General features: G+C 36.2%; 1 protein-coding gene across 1 annotated transcript in view; it reads right to left on the bottom strand.

The window, feature by feature from the left end:
• Positions 1–843: 843 nt before the first annotated feature.
• Positions 844–19,562, bottom strand: part of LOC149257975 (uncharacterized) — a 30,095-nt gene continuing 11,376 nt past the window's right edge. Inside the window, 5 exon segments of the mRNA XM_089394123.1 lie at positions 844–891; positions 1,043–1,188; positions 1,400–1,535; positions 1,655–1,717; positions 1,956–2,049. Coding sequence (XP_089250249.1) covers positions 844–891; positions 1,043–1,188; positions 1,400–1,535; positions 1,655–1,717; positions 1,956–2,049 — 487 coding nt within the window.

Raw genomic sequence — 19,562 nt, forward strand, 5'->3', positions numbered from 1 at the left:
TCCACTCTTTCGATCATATTCCACCAAATTGGTTTTTTCCAAGATTGTTGCAGAAAGAATCAAGTCTTCTATCCTCTCTTCCACAGTATTGTCATTCTCTTTTACTCTAGCTTGGGCTTGTCCTCACCTGTGCTCTGAAACCATGTTAAATTTTGGAGATAACATGTTCTTTGCTTAGATCAAATACTTCATTAGATTATAAGCCCATTAGCAATTCTAATTCCATTAGTAATCACAGTATCTGAAGAAAGAACATTGAACATAAGTGCAGAAGACAAGCCAAGACAAGAGAACATAGGAATTGGCTCAAGCCAGGGAAAACCCAAGATGGGGAAAACCCTTTATCAATTCTTCTTATTATTAATATCAAAAATTTAGCAGAGAGAGAGATAGAGTACAATAACATTGACTTTCTAGTTGACGATCTAATAACAATGTCCTTAGACAGGAAGATGGTCCAATCAATCTTCAGTTCTGACAAAACATGCTTCAGGAGCTGCTGCAATATTGATCACTGGTTAGGGTTTACTCTTAACCTGCTACGCCTTCTTTCCTCCTCTTTCAGATTTCCACAATCACTGTGATTGGGCCTCTAATCCTCTCTGCTCTTCTTCGCTGTCAATATAGGTTGGTGATTACCCTTTTGGCTAGATATCTTCCTTCCTAGATATAAGCCTGTGGCCTATTATGTAGCACTGAAATACCTCTCGGCCTTGTGATTCTAAGAAAAACAAGCCTATGGCCTACCTGTGACACCATAGAAAGAAAGTGGCCTACTGAAGGAGAGATTCATACCCAGAAGTCACGCCAAAACATCATTCAAAATAGCCCTAAAGCCTGCGTCTAGCTGTCTTCTATTAACTCGGACCTGAGAGAAAATGTGTCAGAACCCTGTAAAACAGGCATATTTCACGTACAAAAACACAAACAAGCACATTGTAATCAAAACATATTTCTTCTTTGTCGAAACAGCTAACATGGTTCTCTTATAAGAAGAAATCAATACAATCTTAATAAGTCAACATGATTATGAAATGCTAACAGATTCAAGAAACAGAGGATATGAGACATTGAACAAGCAAATGGCATACTTGACTTCCTCTCGCATTTGAGGCAAGACAGATCGAACTGCACAGTCTAAATATCCCACTGCCTTAAGAAATATGTTGATTGTTGCTTTCTTGTTCTCTTGTAGTTGGAATAAACAAATTCCAGATCAGAAATGCTAATCAAAACAGCAAATATTGAAGAAATTAAACAGCTAAAGGGAATTAAAATGCATGAATAAATACAGACAAGCACAAAGTTGCCTGGTAAAGAAAAATCATTCTACATGAAAAGAAATATATGAGGTACTGAAAAAATCATTTTAGTTACAGTTGAGATGTGGCAAACCAACCTTCTGTCACCTTTGGCTGGTATCCATCAACAGAAGATTTTGGGATCAGCAAAGAATTTGCTTGTGATAAAGATAGCATAGACATCATATGTAGAACAGATAACACCTCATACCAAGCACTTGATATTGCTGTTTCCTGAAAAGAAAAATATCCATGAACTGTGAAATGAAAACTATCTCAATCCTCAATAAACAAGACCAAACACGTGAAACATCAATGGTACTGGAAGTAACATTCTTCCATGGAACAAGCACCTGTTCATCATCCTCCTGATTGATCAAAACAAATTCCACTAAATCTTGTAGTTGACTTCCTGCATAAAAAATAAAGCAATAGAATACTAATCATGTTCTGCCCAGTTTTCAAATAGATCTTCATTCTCACAATGCCAATGTCTTCCATAATCTCTAATCCTATGCACAAAGGCCTACATTTTTTTATTTAATCAATTCCTCCTGCAATCTAAATATCGTCCATGCTGAGTATTGGTCATGAAATCATTCACTCACAATTACATTGTCAATATCTAGAAAAATAAGGTCCTATTAAAATTACCTTTTGTCAATCCAGCAAAACAGGTAGATAATCATCAAGGGCCTGCAGCAGGTCAGCCAGTGTCAAAAAATATTGAAGAGTTTCGAGTATTAATCTACCATAATATAACTAAGCTGTAGATTCCCATCGGAGCAAACTTGTCCGCACCAGAGTACTACAAAATTTATTGTCTCTCAGAGCACAGTAATTTTCTTAGAATAATACATGCACACAGATTGCAGCCTTTTATGTCTCTGAACCATGCATGCTGTATCATTTATAAAACTCCTTACATAAACTGTTTCCATAAATTGTAACTGAAGTAATTGATATGTATGCCACTTTATTGGTCTTTTCATTGTTTCTTTGATGAACACTATATCTTGCATTCTATCATTCAAAATAACCTAATGTTACATGAACAATAATTGTGTTTTGCAAAAGTTTGTACATCTTTGCACTGAGATGCTTTGACAATATAAAATAAGTTTCTCAGTAATAAAATCATGAAGAAATGTTACCATGTTGTGTTGCTGTCTTTCTTTTATTTCTTGTAGCAGGACCCTCCGCTGCTGCCATGGCAACTATTCGTATCCGAAGTGCTGAAAGGTGCTCAACCATTTTTGCGGAGAGGTAACCTTGAAGTGATTTGCCAAAGTCAATACTTTTAGGAATGCATAGACCTCGTACAAAAACAAACATTTCTCCACCTTGCCCCGGTTTCTTCTTTGTGCCCCCTTCATCTCTTGATGTAGATATTATACATCCCATACTTTCTTAAGACCGCTTCTGCAAATACAAACACAGTGAATGATAGGAAAGCTGCGGCACATTGATAAGAAAAAAACGGGAAAACGTGAATCGGTTCCGACCAGATGTTAGGAACTTTTGTTAAACAACTGTAACATTTGTTGGGGATTTTTCTGAGAAAATCCCAAAAAAAAAAACAAAATAAACTCCACAGAGGCAATGCTCTGTTTCTTTCTCTCCAGAATCTTTTGCACAGAGAAGCCTTTTAAAAAAAATTACTGAGAACAGAGTATTACACCACCATAAAAACATTTCTATTCATTAAAACAAAATGTCTGATATAAACTTCATCCTCTTTGCTGAGAGGGATTCACCAAAAATTACATTCAGCCATCAAAAACTAAACTCTGTCTCCACCTGAGAATTTACTGTGCTGGGTAAAATTCTCATTTACATTCACTGCTGTGAAAAAATTTTACTTGCTGGTGTAAAAATCTTTTTTTTACATACTACTGTAAAAAACAAAATTTACACATGCTTACAAAACAAATACGTTCCTCTGCTTTTCTTTTATGCACTGTTGTGCAAAATTAATTCCTTGCTTCATAAAAATTTCATGCTGCTCCCTACTCTTTCGCTGTTGTGCCTGGATTTCTCCCGTGTGCAACCAATACAACAACAAAAAAAAAATACAGAGCACGTCTCTTTTTACTTGGGTCATTCTATCAAAAATGAACACACTCTCGAAAACATATACAAAAAGAATTTTTTAAAACATAGTTGACTTGCCCATACCTCCAGCATAAAAGAAACATTAAGTGCCATAAAAAAAACATAAATATCTACCTATGCATATGACAATTCATTAATAAAAGGTATGGTCAACGAAACTTAAGTTTTCACTCCACGCAACATTAACTGCAGGCTCGTATGCATCTTGGAACAATCGACGACGGAGATTGAAGGAGCAGATCGAACGGCGGACGGAGATATCGGGAGCCACTTTAATGTTGAACTTTACCTCCCGAAATGTTACGTATGGTGACGTAGAGGGAGGAACACGTGCCCAAGTTTGATTGCATCGGGCTCGAGAGTACGGAAACAACTTTCTGCTGGAAGGCGGTCCGAAATCCCTCAAGCGGTTTGTGGTTTTGCTGCGCGGTTTGGACGTTGGTACGGCTGCGTTGAAATTACATATTCAACACTCCCCTTTAATTTCAACTGCTGGACATTCAGTCATACCCAGACACTTTCTCAAAAATTCAAAGCTTTTCTGATCCAATGGCTTTGTCAAGATGTCTGCAACCTGTTCTTGAGTCCTGCAATGTTCTAGGACAATTTCTCCATTGTTCACCAATTCTCTGATGTAGTGAAACCTTGTATCAATGTGTTTCGTTCTCTTATGAAAAACTGAATTCTTTGACAATGCAATAGCTGAGCTATTGTCACAAAAAATCACTGTCGCTTTTGCCTGCTCTTGGCCTAAGCTCCTCAACATTCTTCTCATCCAAACTGCTTGACATGCTGCTGTTGTAGCTGCCACATATTCAGCCTCTGCTGTAGACAATGCTACAATGGACTGCTTCTTAGAAGCCCATGAAATGGCTCCTGAACCCATATGAAAAACATAACCAGAAGTGTTTTTCCGATCATCTACACTTCCAGCCCAATCACTATCAGTTTATCCAACCAAATATGAATGTTCTGAGACATTATATAAAATTCCAAACATTTTGGTACCTTTGACATACCTTAAAATTCTTTTTGCTGCCTGCCAATGTGCCTCATTTGGCCTCTCCATGAATCTGGAAATTAAACTAACAGCAAACATAATGTCAGGCCTAGTTGTTGTTAAATACATAAGGCTGCCAACAATACTCTTGTACAAACTAGGATCAAAATCCTTGCTATTGTCCTCTCTGCTGAGTTTTAATCCCATTACTGTGGGAGTGATTGCTGCCTTGCACTCTTGCATGTTAAATCTGCCCAATACTTGATTTACATATCTTGCTTGTGAGATAAAAATTCCTTTTTCATTTTGATCTACTTCTATGCCTAAGAAGTATCTCAACAAACCCATGTCAGTCATTTCAAATTCCTCCTTCATGATTGATTTAAAATTCTCAATGAGTTGATCATCATTACCTGTGAAAATAACATCATCAACATATAAGACAACAATTAAAATTTTACCATCTTTTTCTTTGATGTAGACGGTGGGTTCTCCCTCACACTTGTCGAATTCATTATCCAATAGATAAGAATCTATTCTGCTGTACCATGCTCTTGGCGCTTGCTTCAGCCCATAAAGAGCTTTCTTCAATTTGCACACTTTGTGCTCTTCACCTTTCTTCTCATAGCCTAGAGGCTGTTCAACATAAACCTCTTCCTTTAACACTCCATTTAGGAATTCTGACTTCACGTCCATTTGGTAGACTTTCCATTTGTTTTGAGCTGCTATGGACAACACTTCTCTCACGGTTTCCATTCTTGCAACCAGTGAGAAAGTCTCCTCATAATCTCTCCCATATTGCTGCTTGTACCCTTTGACAACCAGCCTTGCCTTGTGTCTTTCTATCTTGCCTTCAGCATTGCTCTTGGTCTTGTAAACCCATTTCACTCCAATGACTTCTTTGCCATTTGGTAGCTCAACCAAATCCCATGTTTTGTTTCTCTCTATGGCATTCATCTCCTCATCCATAGCTTCTATCCATTTCTTATCTTTAATTGCATCTTCGAAATGAATAGGATCATCAACATGACAATACAAGGCAAATAAGGAATTCATTCCTTCATCATAAATGTCACTTAGATTTCTAAACTTCTTACCTCTTTCACTTGGTGTGCAAGTGCTTGAAGACGGACTTGAATTTCCTCCTTGTGGTGTGCTTGGAGAAGCACTCTCATTTATCCTCAATGGTGTCCCTTGCTGTCCCTGTGTTGGCGCTGCTGTTTGGGGATGCATTTCAGCCTCCTCCTCATCATCTTCATCATGAGACAAACAGTTTTTAACATTCACCGTTTTCTCTATGCTTCCATCCCAAGCTTCTTCTTCAATGAATTGAACATCTCTGCTGACAAAAAACTTCTTGGTAGATGGGATATACAACCTGTAAGCTTTGGATTCCTCACTGTATCCAACTTCCTCCTTAGCTGATCTGGAATGTGTGCATAGGCCACACATCCAAAAACTCTCATGTGGGTGACTCCCTTCTTTCTCCCACTCCATGCCTCTTCCGGCACTTTGTTCAACACTGCTTTTGTAGGACACCTGTTCAAAATATACACTGCACAATTCACAGCTTCAGCCCAATAATCATTTGGAAAATTCTTTGCCTTCAACATGCTCCTCGCCATATCCATGATGGTCTTATTCTTCCTTTCAGCAACTCCATTTTGCTGTGGGGTGTACCTCGCTGTAAACTGTTTATGAATTCCATTTTCTCTACAAAAACGTAGAAACTCCTTGGAGATATACTCACCTCCTCTATCAGTTCTCAAAACTTTAATATGCAGCCCGCTTTGGTTTTCCACAAATGCCTTGAAATTTTGGAATTTCTCAAACACTTCACTTTTGTTTTTAAGGAAATATACCCAAGTTTTTCTTGAAAAATCATCAATGAATGTTAGGAAATATTGGCTGCCTGCTAATGATGGAGCTTGCATCGGTCCACATAAATCTGAGTGGATGATCTCTAAGGGTGCCTTTGCCCTTATGCTTTTACCTGATGGAAAACTTTCTCTGTGTTGTTTTCCCAATATGCAGCCTTCACAAAGGTTGTCCGGTTTCTCTATCAATGGTAATCCTCTTACCATTCCTTTTCTGCTTAACAAGTTTAGACCTCCAAAATTGAGATGTCCAAATCTCAAGTGCCACAGCCAATTTTCATCCTTTGGCACGCTTTGGAAAGCCTCTTGGGTGACTGCTGCAATTTCATTTTTGTTTTTCAAATTTGCTCTTCTTCTAAGAGGGAACATCCTGTTCCTTGCCATCTTCACTTCAGCAATGCATCTTTTGCTGGGTGCTATATCCATGATGGTGCACACATCATTCACAAAGAAAACATTGTACCCCTTTTGAACAAGTTGTCCAATACTCAAGAGGTTACATCTCATTCCGGGGACATAGTAGACATCTGCTATGGTTTTCCTTTCTCCTTGCTTTGTAAATATTTTTACCTCTCCTTTTCCCATAACAGAAATTTTGCTATCAGTTCCTAGTGTGACTTCTGATTTCATATTCTGATCTAGAGCAGAAAAGAGGGCTATGTTTCCTGTCATATGGTTGCTGCAACCTGAGTCTAAAAACCATATGTCCTCACTGTTTGTTTCAGCCATGTTACAAGCTAACAACACATTATCTTGACTGCTGTTTTCTCTAGTGACATTTGCATTTGATCTATTGTTCATATCATGCTGCTTCTTCCTACATTCACTGGCATAATGCCCATATTTTTTACAATAATAGCATTGGACATTGGATTTTTCATACCTTTGTCCTTGAGCATGATGTTGTCCTCTTTGTTGGCTGCTGCCTTGGCCTTGGTTCTGATTTGGATTGCTGCCTCTTCCTTGAGCATTTGCTGGGCTGTTCCTTCCACCTCTGTTTTGACTTCTACCTCTTCCTCTCTTGTTTCCTCTGCCTTGACCTCTTCCTCTTCCAAAGGACATCTGGGTCTTAAAGGCTTGCTCTAGAGATGAGTTCTCATTTCTATTCAACCTCTGCTCATGTGTTATCAGTAATGCATGAAGCTCATCAACTGAAAAGTTTGAGAGATCCTTTGTCTCCTCTATGGTGGTGACAATCGCGTCAAACTTTGAGGGTAAGACCCTCAATATTTTCTCCACAATCCTCCTTTCTTCAATGGTTTCTCCATGAGTCCTCATCTGTGTGACCAAACCAATCACATGTGTGAAGAATGAGTCAATATTATCTGACTCCTTCATGCTCAGATTCTCAAAATCTTTTCTCAGCAATTGTAGTTTTGTTGTCTTCACTCTCTCCATCAAGGATAATTTTAGGGGCGAATGTTCGCCCTTTGGCGAAATTAAGGGGTTTTAAATTTTTAGTGGGCGAATATTTTGTATCATAGTACATTTTTACAAATCACCTCAAATAACCCACCTGATTTTAAGGCAGAGGGTAAAAAAGGTAAATTCAGCCCTTGAAATTAGGACTTAAAACCTTCCATTCGCCCATTTTCAAGAATAGGTTTTATTTAAGTGAATCCATTCACCCATTTTCAAGAATAGGTTTTATTTAAGTGAATCCTATGGGCCAAATACCATATTTATAAAAGAGGTATGGTAAATTAATAAAAATATAAATAAATGAGAGGTATGGTAAATAAATAAAACATTTTTTATATTTACTCCATAAGTCACCTTATATACATGTAAGGGTGTAAACAAATAAAAATATAAGTAAAGTGGAGGTATGGTAAATAAATAAAACGTCTTTTTATACTTACTCAAAAGGTATGGTAAATAAATAAAAATATAAATAAACTAGACGTATCGTAAATAAATAAAACCTCTTTTTATATTTAGTCCATAACCCTCGTTCTATTTATGAAGGCTCAAGAAAGAGGTTTTATTTAAGTGAATCCTATGGGCCAAATACCATATTTGTAAAAGAGGTATGGTAAATTAATAAAAATATAAATAAACGAGAGGTATGGTAAACAATTAAAACATTTTTTTATATTTACTCCATAACTCACCTTATATTTACGAACACTCAAAAAATGAGTTATATTTAGGTGAAACCTATGGCCAAAATACTATGGGACAAATACCATGGACTAGATTGCTATTAATACCATGCAAAAAACCATTATTAACCCTAATATTAGAATTAATAAAAATAAAAATGGCACATGGTATTGACCCATGGTATTCACCAAAATGGCACATGGTATTGACCCATGGTATTCACTTGGAATGTAGCCTATTTAAATGGGGGAATTAAACCAGCATGTAGCCTATGCTAAGATTCACTAGGGCTTTACAAAGTTTTATTATTTAGTGAAAGACTCGCCAAGATCTTACAAGATTTTATAATTGAGTAAAATATTCGCCATGCCTGGTGAGAGATTCGCCAAAAAATTATATATACATATTATATTATTGATAAAATCGCCTTTCATTTTTCCTATATACCATGGAGATTCGCCCATTTATTATATTTATAAATTTAGGGGGGGTTCTTAAAATTTTCCCTGCTCTCCATGCATTGATAGGCTGTCTTGAGGGTTTGCCATGCTTCATTTACTGTCTTAGCTGCTGCTAACCTTGGAAACACACTCTGGTCTACTGCTAGATACAACAACACATGGGCTTTTGAATCCTTCTTCCTATTGCTCTTTAGCAGATCCTTCTCTGCTGGAGTTAATCTATTAAACTCATTTTCATCTGCTGGTTCTTCAAAACCATCTTCAACTATTTCCCATAAATCTTGAGAGGCAAACAGGGCTCTCATAGTTATTGCCCAATAGTCATAGTTTTTCCCATTTTACTGTGGGAGCTGGGTGTTAAACATACCCATACCAGTGCTTGTGCTGGCCATTCCTTGCATCTTTAGTTATGCTTCAATTTCTTGACTGTGTATTTTAAAAACACTGATTTTTTCTTCAGCAGTAACAAAAAAACTTTGAGAAATACCTGAATCTTTTGTTGACTGAGTCTTCACTTTGCTGGAGAAGATTTACTGCTGCAACAACTCCTTCCTTCAGCTTCTTGAACACCTTCAAAGAGCCTAAGGCTGCTCTGATACCACTGTTGGGGATTTTTCTGAGAAAATCCCAAAAACAAACAAAATAAACTCCACAGAGGCAATACTCTATTTTTTTCTCTTCAGGATCTTTTGCACAGAGAAGCCTTTTAAAAAAAATCACTGAGAAGAGAGTATTACACCACCATAAAAACATTTATATTCATTAAAACAAAATGTCTGATACAAACTTCATCCTCTTTGCTGAGAGGGATTCACCAAAAATTACATTCAGCCATCAAAAACTAAACTCTGTCTCCACCTGAGAATTTACTGTGCTGGGTAAAATTCTCATTTACATTCACTGCTGTGAAAACATTTTACTTAGTGGTGTAAAAACCTTTTTTTACATACTACTGTAAAGAACAAAATTTACACATGCTTACAAAACAAATACACTCCTCTGCTTTTTTTTATGCACTGTTGTGCAAAATTAATTCCTTGCTTCATAAAAATTTCATGATGCTCCCTACTCTTTCGCTGCTGCGCGTGGCTTTCTCCCATGTGCAACCAATACAACAACAAAAAAAATACGGAGCACGTCTCTTTTTACTTGGGTCATTCTATCAAAAATGAACACACTCTCGAAAACATATACAAAAATATTTTTTTAAAACATAGTTGACTTGCCCATACCTCCAGCATAAAAGAAACATTAAGTGCCGTAAAAAAAACATAAATATCTACCTACGCATATGACAATTCATTAATAAAAGGTATGGTCAACGAAACTTAAGTTTTCACTCCACACAACATTAACTGCAGGCTCGTATGCATCTTGGAACAATCGACGGCGGAGATCGAAGGAGCAGATCGAACGGCGGACGAAGATATCGGGAGCCACTTTAATGTTGAACTTTACCTCCCGAAATGTTACGTATGGTGACGTAGAGGGAGGAACACGTGCCCAAGTTTGATTACATCGGGCTCGAGAGTACGGAAACAACTTTCTGGGCGGTCCGAAATCCCTCAAGCGGTTTGTGGTTTTGCTGTGCGGTTTGGACGTTGGTATCGCTGCGTTGAAATTACATATTCAACAAACATTGTGTTAAAGCAAAATTCTCTTGCATGATGGGGAAAAGCCAGGATCGTTAGTATACCATCTAAGGGACTGACACCAACTGCCTTTAACAAGGGCTGCTCATGCCCACTTACTTTGTTTTTTCAAGAGTTAAGGTCTGTTATAATCGCACAGTGATAATGAATAGAGGTTTCGGAGTGTTCTGGTGACCTGGTGAACTGCAGGGAGGGAGCTGCGGAGGGCAATTCCTATTTCATAGACTATTACATATTTAATGCGCCCTGACATGTGGGGGCGATAGCGAAATATAACGCGTGGCGTTTTTTTTTTCCTCCAGTCATGACGGTGCGCGTTATATATCGCTATTGCCCCCACATGTCAGGGCGCATTAAATATGTAATAGTCCATGAAATAGGAATTAGGAATTGCCGCTGCGGAGTGCCACGGCGAATTGGTGAGGAGCAGCGCGCGGAAAATTCGAATTGAAATGGGAATTAACTCACGGCGGCAGACAGAGATGGAAATCGGTCCTCCTGTCAGACGCAGTTAATGCGGAAGGGGTGCGGAGCTCGCAGTGGTGGAGCTGGGCGGAGATCGCGTTGGGGGCGGAGGGCGGAGGAATTGTCCGGTGGCTGGAGCCGGAGGTTTTTCCGGGCAGCACCGGAAACCGGACAATTCTTGGGCCTCGTTAGAAGTGGTTAATTTTTTTTTTATAAAAAATAAAACCATTTAGGTTTGTTATAAAAAGCAAGGAACGCTCTTCATTCTTCATCAAATTCAAATTCAAATTCAGAATCAGATTCAATTCGTCTCTATTATTTTGGAATCGAAGAAACGAAAAATAGTGAGTTGCAGGCATGGAATCCTTTCCGGCGTTAGCAGTTGCAGTAGTAGTGATCTTATCAGACGCTGCAAATAGTATTGTTATTGTGCGTGCAAGTGATCCAGATACTTTACAAGACATTTGCGTTGCTGATTTGGAAATCAAAGGTAATGTATTGTATTCACGCTGTAATTACATTATTATAGGTTTTGTTTTTGTTTTTGGGAATGTCTGTAAGTTGATTGTTATAATAGTTAAGAGTATGTTTTTTTTCCAAACAAAAAAAGTATGTATGTTTGTTTAAGCATAGCAACAACTCTGCGAAAATAAATCCGTTGTTTTACTGACAAAAAAAAATTATACAATAATTTGATGTCTAATTTGGTTGTAATCTTAAAATTAAATAATATATATATATATATATATATATATATATATATATAATTTGAATTGAATTGTGCAGTTACTGTGAACGGATTTCCATGTAAAAATGCGATGACGGTTACAGCAAACGACTTCGGGTTGACGGGCCTTGATAAACCGGGAAATACGAGTAACCAGTTGGGATTCGCCATAACGCCAGCCTTTGTAACTCAGCTACCAGGCTTAAACACATTGGGAATTTCCATGGTCCGGTTTGATTACGCTGCTTCTGGTGGCCTTAACCCTCCTCACGCACATTCGCGGGCCACCGAAATCTTCCGCCCAGCCGCTCAGTATTTAGGTGGTTAAATAAAACCAAACTCCCGATCTTATTCTCTGAGTGATAGAAGAATAGGTAGACAAAATCCGATATGTATCGTCGTCCATATCTCTAATATAAATAAAAGTTTAATATTTCAAATCTCACAGTGCGTTTGATTCACGACTGACAAGAATTGGAAAGACGTATCAGTATTTATTTGGATTGTGAAATTTCTCATGTTAATCAAATCAATTTTCAACTATTGATCAGACGAAGACTGAGCAATCAATCGAACAAAGAGAAAGTCATCCTTTTATAAAAATTCACCGTCGAAACTGCGGGAAGGACTTTGATACTCTGCGTATGGCCAATTATTGCATAGGTTATAAAAATAATTTAAGTAATTACATTGATAAATGTTTATATCATATGTCCTATAGCTAACGATTTAATATGAAATAATACTTTTCTTAACTTATTTGCATTTTTTCTTAACTTAAGGAAAGAAAGTGTTACCTTTTAAGTTTTTTTATTGCGTTTATATTAGATTTAAAAAAAATATTACAAAAATATTCAGAATTTATATTATCTACACTACTAAAAACTTTTTTTTAGTAATATAATAGATTCCTAATGTTGTTTTTTTTGGATATTTATGTTGTGTGGAGATTTAAAGATGTTCAATTTTTTTTGGTGGATTTACTATTTATTTTCAAAAATTTGAAACAAATTTTGAATGATTGGAAAAGTGTGCCAAATTATTTATAAAATAGTATATAAGTGCTATTAACCAAAACCTAAAAATAAAATGTGAATGAATATCATGTGATAGTAGATGTCCCATAACCTATGACGGTGGAAGCATATGATATATCGAAAACACATCATGGTTTGGCTTGTAAATCTGCACAGAGAGAGAGAGCCCAAATTGAAGGAAGAAACTCGTATAGAGAGAAAACATATGGTAAAGTGAGATATGTATAGTATCTATCTACAAATTAGTCAAGCATGGCCATGCTCTTGAAATAAGTCAAACAAGTAGTTTATGAAACCATGGCTACTCGAAATAAGTCATCATACATCTAAAAATGAACGCTTCTTATCTCTAAAATGTGTGACGGAACAATGTCACGGGGACAAGAAACTATACCAAATAAGGTACATTAAAAAGGGAGCTTGGGAAATGTAGAAAATTAAATGGTTTTTAATTCACATAGACTTATAATGAGTTGCGGTTGTGTATAGGAAAAACCATATGGCCATTGTCCATTCGATTTCACTAAACTTTTATGTCGTGTGGAAATTAAGGTTTTTGAATGTTCTTGAAATTAGTTTCAAATGAGTCATTTTAGAATTTTTTCTATAATTCTTTTTGGGGACATTTTAAATCTTGAAATTTTGAGAAGATATTGAAATGATTCCAATGTATTTTTGGTACAAAATTTATATTCTTTTTCTCTATATGTTCAAGAATAGACTCTATATAAGTTAGTGTTTGTGAATGATCTTAAAATAATTTGTAACAAGTAATTTTGGCATTTTCACTATAAAATTTTGTCTTTTAGAAAGCTTTAAATATAAAAAAAATTGAAGATATTTAAAAAAATATTAGGGTATATCTGGTTATTGTTTTAGGGTTTGTGAATAATCGTGAAATCAGTTTCAAATGAATGATCTTGGAATTTCTCGTATATTTTTTCTTGAGACACTTATGACAATCAAATTTTCATAAATCTAAAGAGTCATACCAAAGTAATTCAAGAAAAAAATTCAAAATCATATTTCAAAAAAATTCATGTCACTCTATACAACTTAGTCCTAAGGAAGAGGTCAAAAATCAACAAGTTTTGGGAATGCCACCATAACATTCACTTAGAAAATCATATTTTGTCAAACCTGCGGGGATTGGAAAGAGAACATATTAAATACTATAGGTCAAAATTTTAGTCTTAGAAGAGTTGAAATTGGAGAGATATATAAGAAGAAAGGTGAGATAGAAGAATTGACCCTAGAATAAGGTTTTAAAAGACCGCAATTAAGAAGACAATGACACTACCTCCATTGAATGGAGATGAAGAAAGGATAAAATTGATAAAAAGGAACAAAAACATATGGTATAGGAAAATAGTATGAATCCTTCAATAAATCTTCTCAAGGCACCAACCTTGTGTTTAGGAGCACCAACTCCAAGGACACCAATCCTTCCAATTCTGAGGCACCAACCCCAAGGGCTCCGACCCTACAGTTTTGTTCATGAAGCATTGAAGTGGCAGATAAGTATTGAAAATGATACTACAAAAAACATCACTAGGGAAGTATTATTATCTTGAATTGATGGATCAAGGATACAAAAATAGAGAGCCCATGGTGGTAGGTCATTTGTCAATTGCCATGTTATGAAGTATTATGTAAACTATAAGATTAAAGTTTCAAATCCCCTATGGGTCAAGCCAACAAAAAAAAAGAATACAAAAATGGAGGATAAGCATAAAATTCAAGATGAATTAGAGAAAGTGAAATAGGAGATAAAGAAGAAAGGCGGTTAGCTATCTCAAATACAAAATATTAATAAAGAAATCATTGAGGAGATTGGACAACTAGACAAAATTAACAAGGGTAATTGGAAAAAAAAAACGAATTAAGGGAAGAATTGAAAAATAATTATGAAAAACTATATATATTAGAAATTCATAATAGAAAGCGATTAGATGATGTTAAGATATTAAAAGAAGAAATGAAACATTATCAAAGTCAAGAAGAAACAATGATCCTAGATGAAAAGACTACCAAAAGACTTGAAGAGAAAAATTGTAAAAAGACTTATGATCCATAAATTGTTGTGGATATTCTAATAGCGAGTTCCTTACAACAAAATCTGATAACTGTATTTAAAAATCTGAAATCTACACTATTAGGGTTTTATTTTTCTTTAGAATTCTAAATATGTAGATTATTATTGATTGTGTATGCATGCAAATTAAAATTATGTAGAAAATAAAGAACAATGAAATAAAAACTCACAAACCACAATTTGACACAGGATATGATGTGGGAAACCCTTTCGGGTGAAAACATAGTTGGAAGGTGAGGTTGCTATGCTCTCTTTCTATGAATATAAAATGGTTGTGAGTACAAAGAACAATGGCATGTGGCTCGTTGGCTACTACAATGGACAAATCCTCTTTGTGTGCTCTATCTCCTATCCCTCTCTTCTATTTTTTCTCATCCATGGAACAAATGCACTCAGAATAACGTAATTCACTTTCCTCCTAGTGGCCTGGTTAAAACACAACTCAATAGCTTACTAATGGTTACGTTTGACTACATCAACTCTTAACTAAAGTTACAATATGGACTCTTCTAGAGTATTCTTCATTACAATCATGTGGGTAGCCCATTTTCCCTGAATAATGGTGGTTGACGTGGTATCCTCTTGAATTATGGTGGTGAAAACAAGAAATTCAACTTTTGAGTGGCATAACTTTTGCATACAAACTCCCAATGAGAGGATTATTGCATTGTTAGAAATGTCTCTATGTCTAGAATATGGAGAAAACGTGTGGCACTAAAGATTGAAATTTACCCCCAAAAAATGTCTTTTGATGCCTCAAAATGCTCTTGGAAGGTTCCAAACCCTAATTTTCCAAATTGGGCCTTTCTAGCAAAAATGGTCCTTTGAGATAATTCTTACACATTTTTCATTCTCAAAGCATCGAGATCGATGGAAAACAATATAATTCTCTAATTTGGATCACACCTCCCCATTTTTAGAGGATTTTTGTCTCGAAAAGCTTCTACTAAATGAGACGAGGAAATCCCCCCCCCCCCCCCCCCCAATCTCTTGGGTGTACCATTTAGCTTTTCCTAGAAGTTGTCTTTTCAACCCAATATGCCTAAGGTCATCATTACCTTGTCTCATAGTTATCTAAGTCTTCTGCAAAATAATATCTTATGTCAACCTTAGATGAGCATCTGGTGTCAAATCCTCCATAAAAGGTAGGACTTGTCCCTGTTCCTAATTTAACATTTAAGGCTCATAGAATTTCAAATTCTCTACATTCACGACTAAGTAAATGCAAATGTATGGTGGTATACTAAGTCAATATGCATTATCACCCAACTTTCCAAGTATCTTGAAGGGACCATACCACAAAGCCTTTATTTTCCTACCAAGACCCTGTAGTCTCTCCTTGTTTCACTATAGCCATACTCTATCTCCCACCTTATGCGATTTACATATTTTATGCTGATAATGTCTGGACTTATATTTTTCCTACGACTTATGCAGTGTCTTTTATACTTGTATATGAGTTTTCCCACTCTTATCTAAAAAAATTTCAACCCTCAAGGTGTCCCCTATAAGATCCTCCCTCACTCCTCCTTACTACCCATATGTAATATCCAAAGGTGAGGGCATTAAATACCGAAAACAATTTTCAAATGGGGAGTTACCAGTAGAAGTGTGGAGTGATATATTATAAGAGTGTTGTATATATACTATATTTTCATCCTAGGTCTTTAGATGCTTCTAATTATAACCCGTCAAAAGCTGCACCAAAGACTTGTTGATTACTTTCGTCTTCCCATCTATCTATGGATAGAATGTTGAGGACCTCTTCAACTTGGTTTCGATCTTCTCCCACAATGTATTTTGAAATTCCCTAAGAAATCCCATGTCCCTATCTAAAACGATTCCCATGGTATACCAAAGTGCAGGTAGACCTATCAACTAAACCACATCCTGCTAAACCTATCAATTATCATGAATAGGTAGTCATGTTCCTGTTGAGAAATCTATGGCATTTAAAAGTTAACAATTTATCTTCTTGATAATTGCTTGTGATGCACTTTTACTTCTTGTCTTATAGTCTTTTCTTCGTTAGATTATTAATGTGTTCTTTCATCAAGAAAACTACCAACATGCATAATAAAAGAGACAAGTGACACAGTATGTAGGCTTCTCAACGAGGGCCAAAACCTCTCACTCTTTAAGAGGAAAACCCACACAAATTCTTCTTATAGAGATTCCAATTGACGAGTTCCAAGACCAAGACTCTTGACCTATTAACCACTCCAATACCAAGACACTAGTCTTATGTTATTCTTCTTGATTTCTCTTTTTCTTTGACCTTCTTTACTATGAGATTATCTCTTCAATGAACTGTAGATATACTAGTCTTAGTACCGACACTTGACAATGTGTTGTCCTTAAAATATGACCTCTATAGTATCACCAAAACATAGTGATACATCACTGAACAATAGTTCCTTAACTTGACATAGCTTCGTTGTTCCTTCATCACTTCTTGTTGTCCCTTGAATCATCTGAACTATCCTTCCTTTTATATGACAGATGTTTTCTATCTTTATCCAAGTTGCCTTCCTTTCTGAGATCTGACTCCAAGATTAATTGACTGTAATGACTTTGATCTGAATCCAAGTGTAATTGACTATAATTAGCTTAGAGTAATCCTAACTCTAAACTTTGTTTACTGAACTGAGACCTGAACTATTTGACTATAATGTATCCGAGCTTCTGGTCTGGGACCATCCAAAAAATGTTCTCTGTAATCTGGCTCGATTTTTGTTCACTGTAATCACCCAACGAAACTGTAGAGGATCTGAATTTTTGAACTGAACTTATGTGAAGATCCTAGTTGGGTATTTATAGTAGTTCGTCTCCATAATAAGCTGACATGAGATAGTGAATCGTTGTGTCTTCATTATATAAGCCGACATGAGTTCCTTTATGCATTTAGAGGCCGACATAAGAAGAGGATTGTGTGCTCGTCATTGGAGGGTTATTTGAAAATTCTTATGACTTAAATACATTTGACACATGCCTACGAAGGGATCTTCATACATGAAATTTACTCTTTGACCTTTAATGACAAATCCTAAGGCTCTCAATTGGATCTTTCTAAAATGAAATCACTTGCTCATGAAACCCATGAAGCAAGGCTTACAAAAATAAATTGATTTAATTTATTACATCATTTACAAAAATCATAATTACATGTCATTATGAAGACCAAACCTAGTTACATTTTACAACACTCCCTCTTAACTAGGGAGGTATTCATAATAGTAACTGGTCATTCTCAATCTGAAGAATTTATCATAGGAAGAACTCGGATTTATAACTTATTTGTATAGCATCATACCAACCATGATTTTCATATAGCCAGGCCTTGACTAACAACTCTATCTCTCCACAAGATCAGAGCACAATGCTAGCGAGACTAATGATTTATAGACATAATCATCATTGTCTCTCTCGGAACATTCCCCACCTGAGTTCTCTCATGATATGCTCCATGATGACTATTCTTATCTTGGACTCCCCATTCCTCAAAGAGTATTGGTCATCCACGATTACTCTTATTGTTGGATGCCCTATCTCATCCTCAAAGAGCATCGAATGCAAAATGATTACACAATCCTCCATTCTGTCTTCCCAGGAGAAGACCAGAATGACATGTCTATCACTCCTTTTTATACGAGGAGGTTTTATTCCATTAAAGGAATGTACTCATTCCTATCATATAAGGAATGTACCTAAGCTCCCTGCTTAGGAATTTTCCAAGTTTCTTCCAAGTAAGAAACTTATTTTCAGGCTCCCTCTTAACCATGGATCTATCATAGCTCTTCATATGGAGATCCTGAAACAACCAACTGCTTGAAGAGCTCCTTCCTTCGATGTCATGAATTTCTTCTTCATCAAGGAGTTTTCATGTCTGGGGACTTCTACATAGGGCACAAACCATCCATCACTTTTTACATGAGTTAGTGATGTCCCTAACTGATCAGAAAGTGATCCATCAAATTTTCCATCTGGCTTTGCTTCATGCCATATTTCTTGGAAGGACATTACATCATTCTATATAGTATGCATGGAAGTCATTCACAAATCTTCCCTTTGACATCCCTACGCGATCCCAAGCAGATGTTAGTTCAAAAATAATCACTAAACACTTCAAGTCATATTTACTTTTGTTGTGATATTTCACCATGACATCTTCATGTAAGGATCAACATCCTGCATGCAGATTGACACATCTCCCACAGATGTTCAGTGTCAAGGGTCTCTATCTTTTTCTGACTTCTATCAGAGTCTTTACATCCTTTCGGGAGATCTTCTATTCAAATATTCTTGGACTTTAGATGTTGAATGTATTATACCTTCGTTGCATATTATCACGATCTCTTCCTATATTTTCACACATTTCATTTCTAGGGGCTTCAAAGTTATTCAATCATAGTCAACCACCTCATACTTCATATGAGGACATATTATGTTGATTTCATCTAGTTTGACTCATGCCTTCCGACATTCTTTCATAAGAGGATATTCCTTTCCTTTGATCATGCTTCTCAAAATAGAAATTGTGGTCCTTGTTATCTACAACCATACACCATGACTTTATAATCTTAAATACAAGAATACACACACACATTTGATGCAAGATATTCTTTGGAAAACCTTTCCTGGAGAAAACCGAGCTGGAAGGTGAAGTTGCTTCTCTCTCTCTGAATGGAAGTATGGTTGCGAGTACAAAGTAGTATGGTTTGTGGCT

The sequence above is a fragment of the Pinus tabuliformis genome, chromosome 6 (genome assembly GCF_031772625.1).
Source record: "Pinus tabuliformis cultivar Carrire ecotype Pingquan chromosome 6, CPIR1, whole genome shotgun sequence".
NCBI lineage: Eukaryota > Viridiplantae > Streptophyta > Pinopsida > Pinales > Pinaceae > Pinus > Pinus tabuliformis.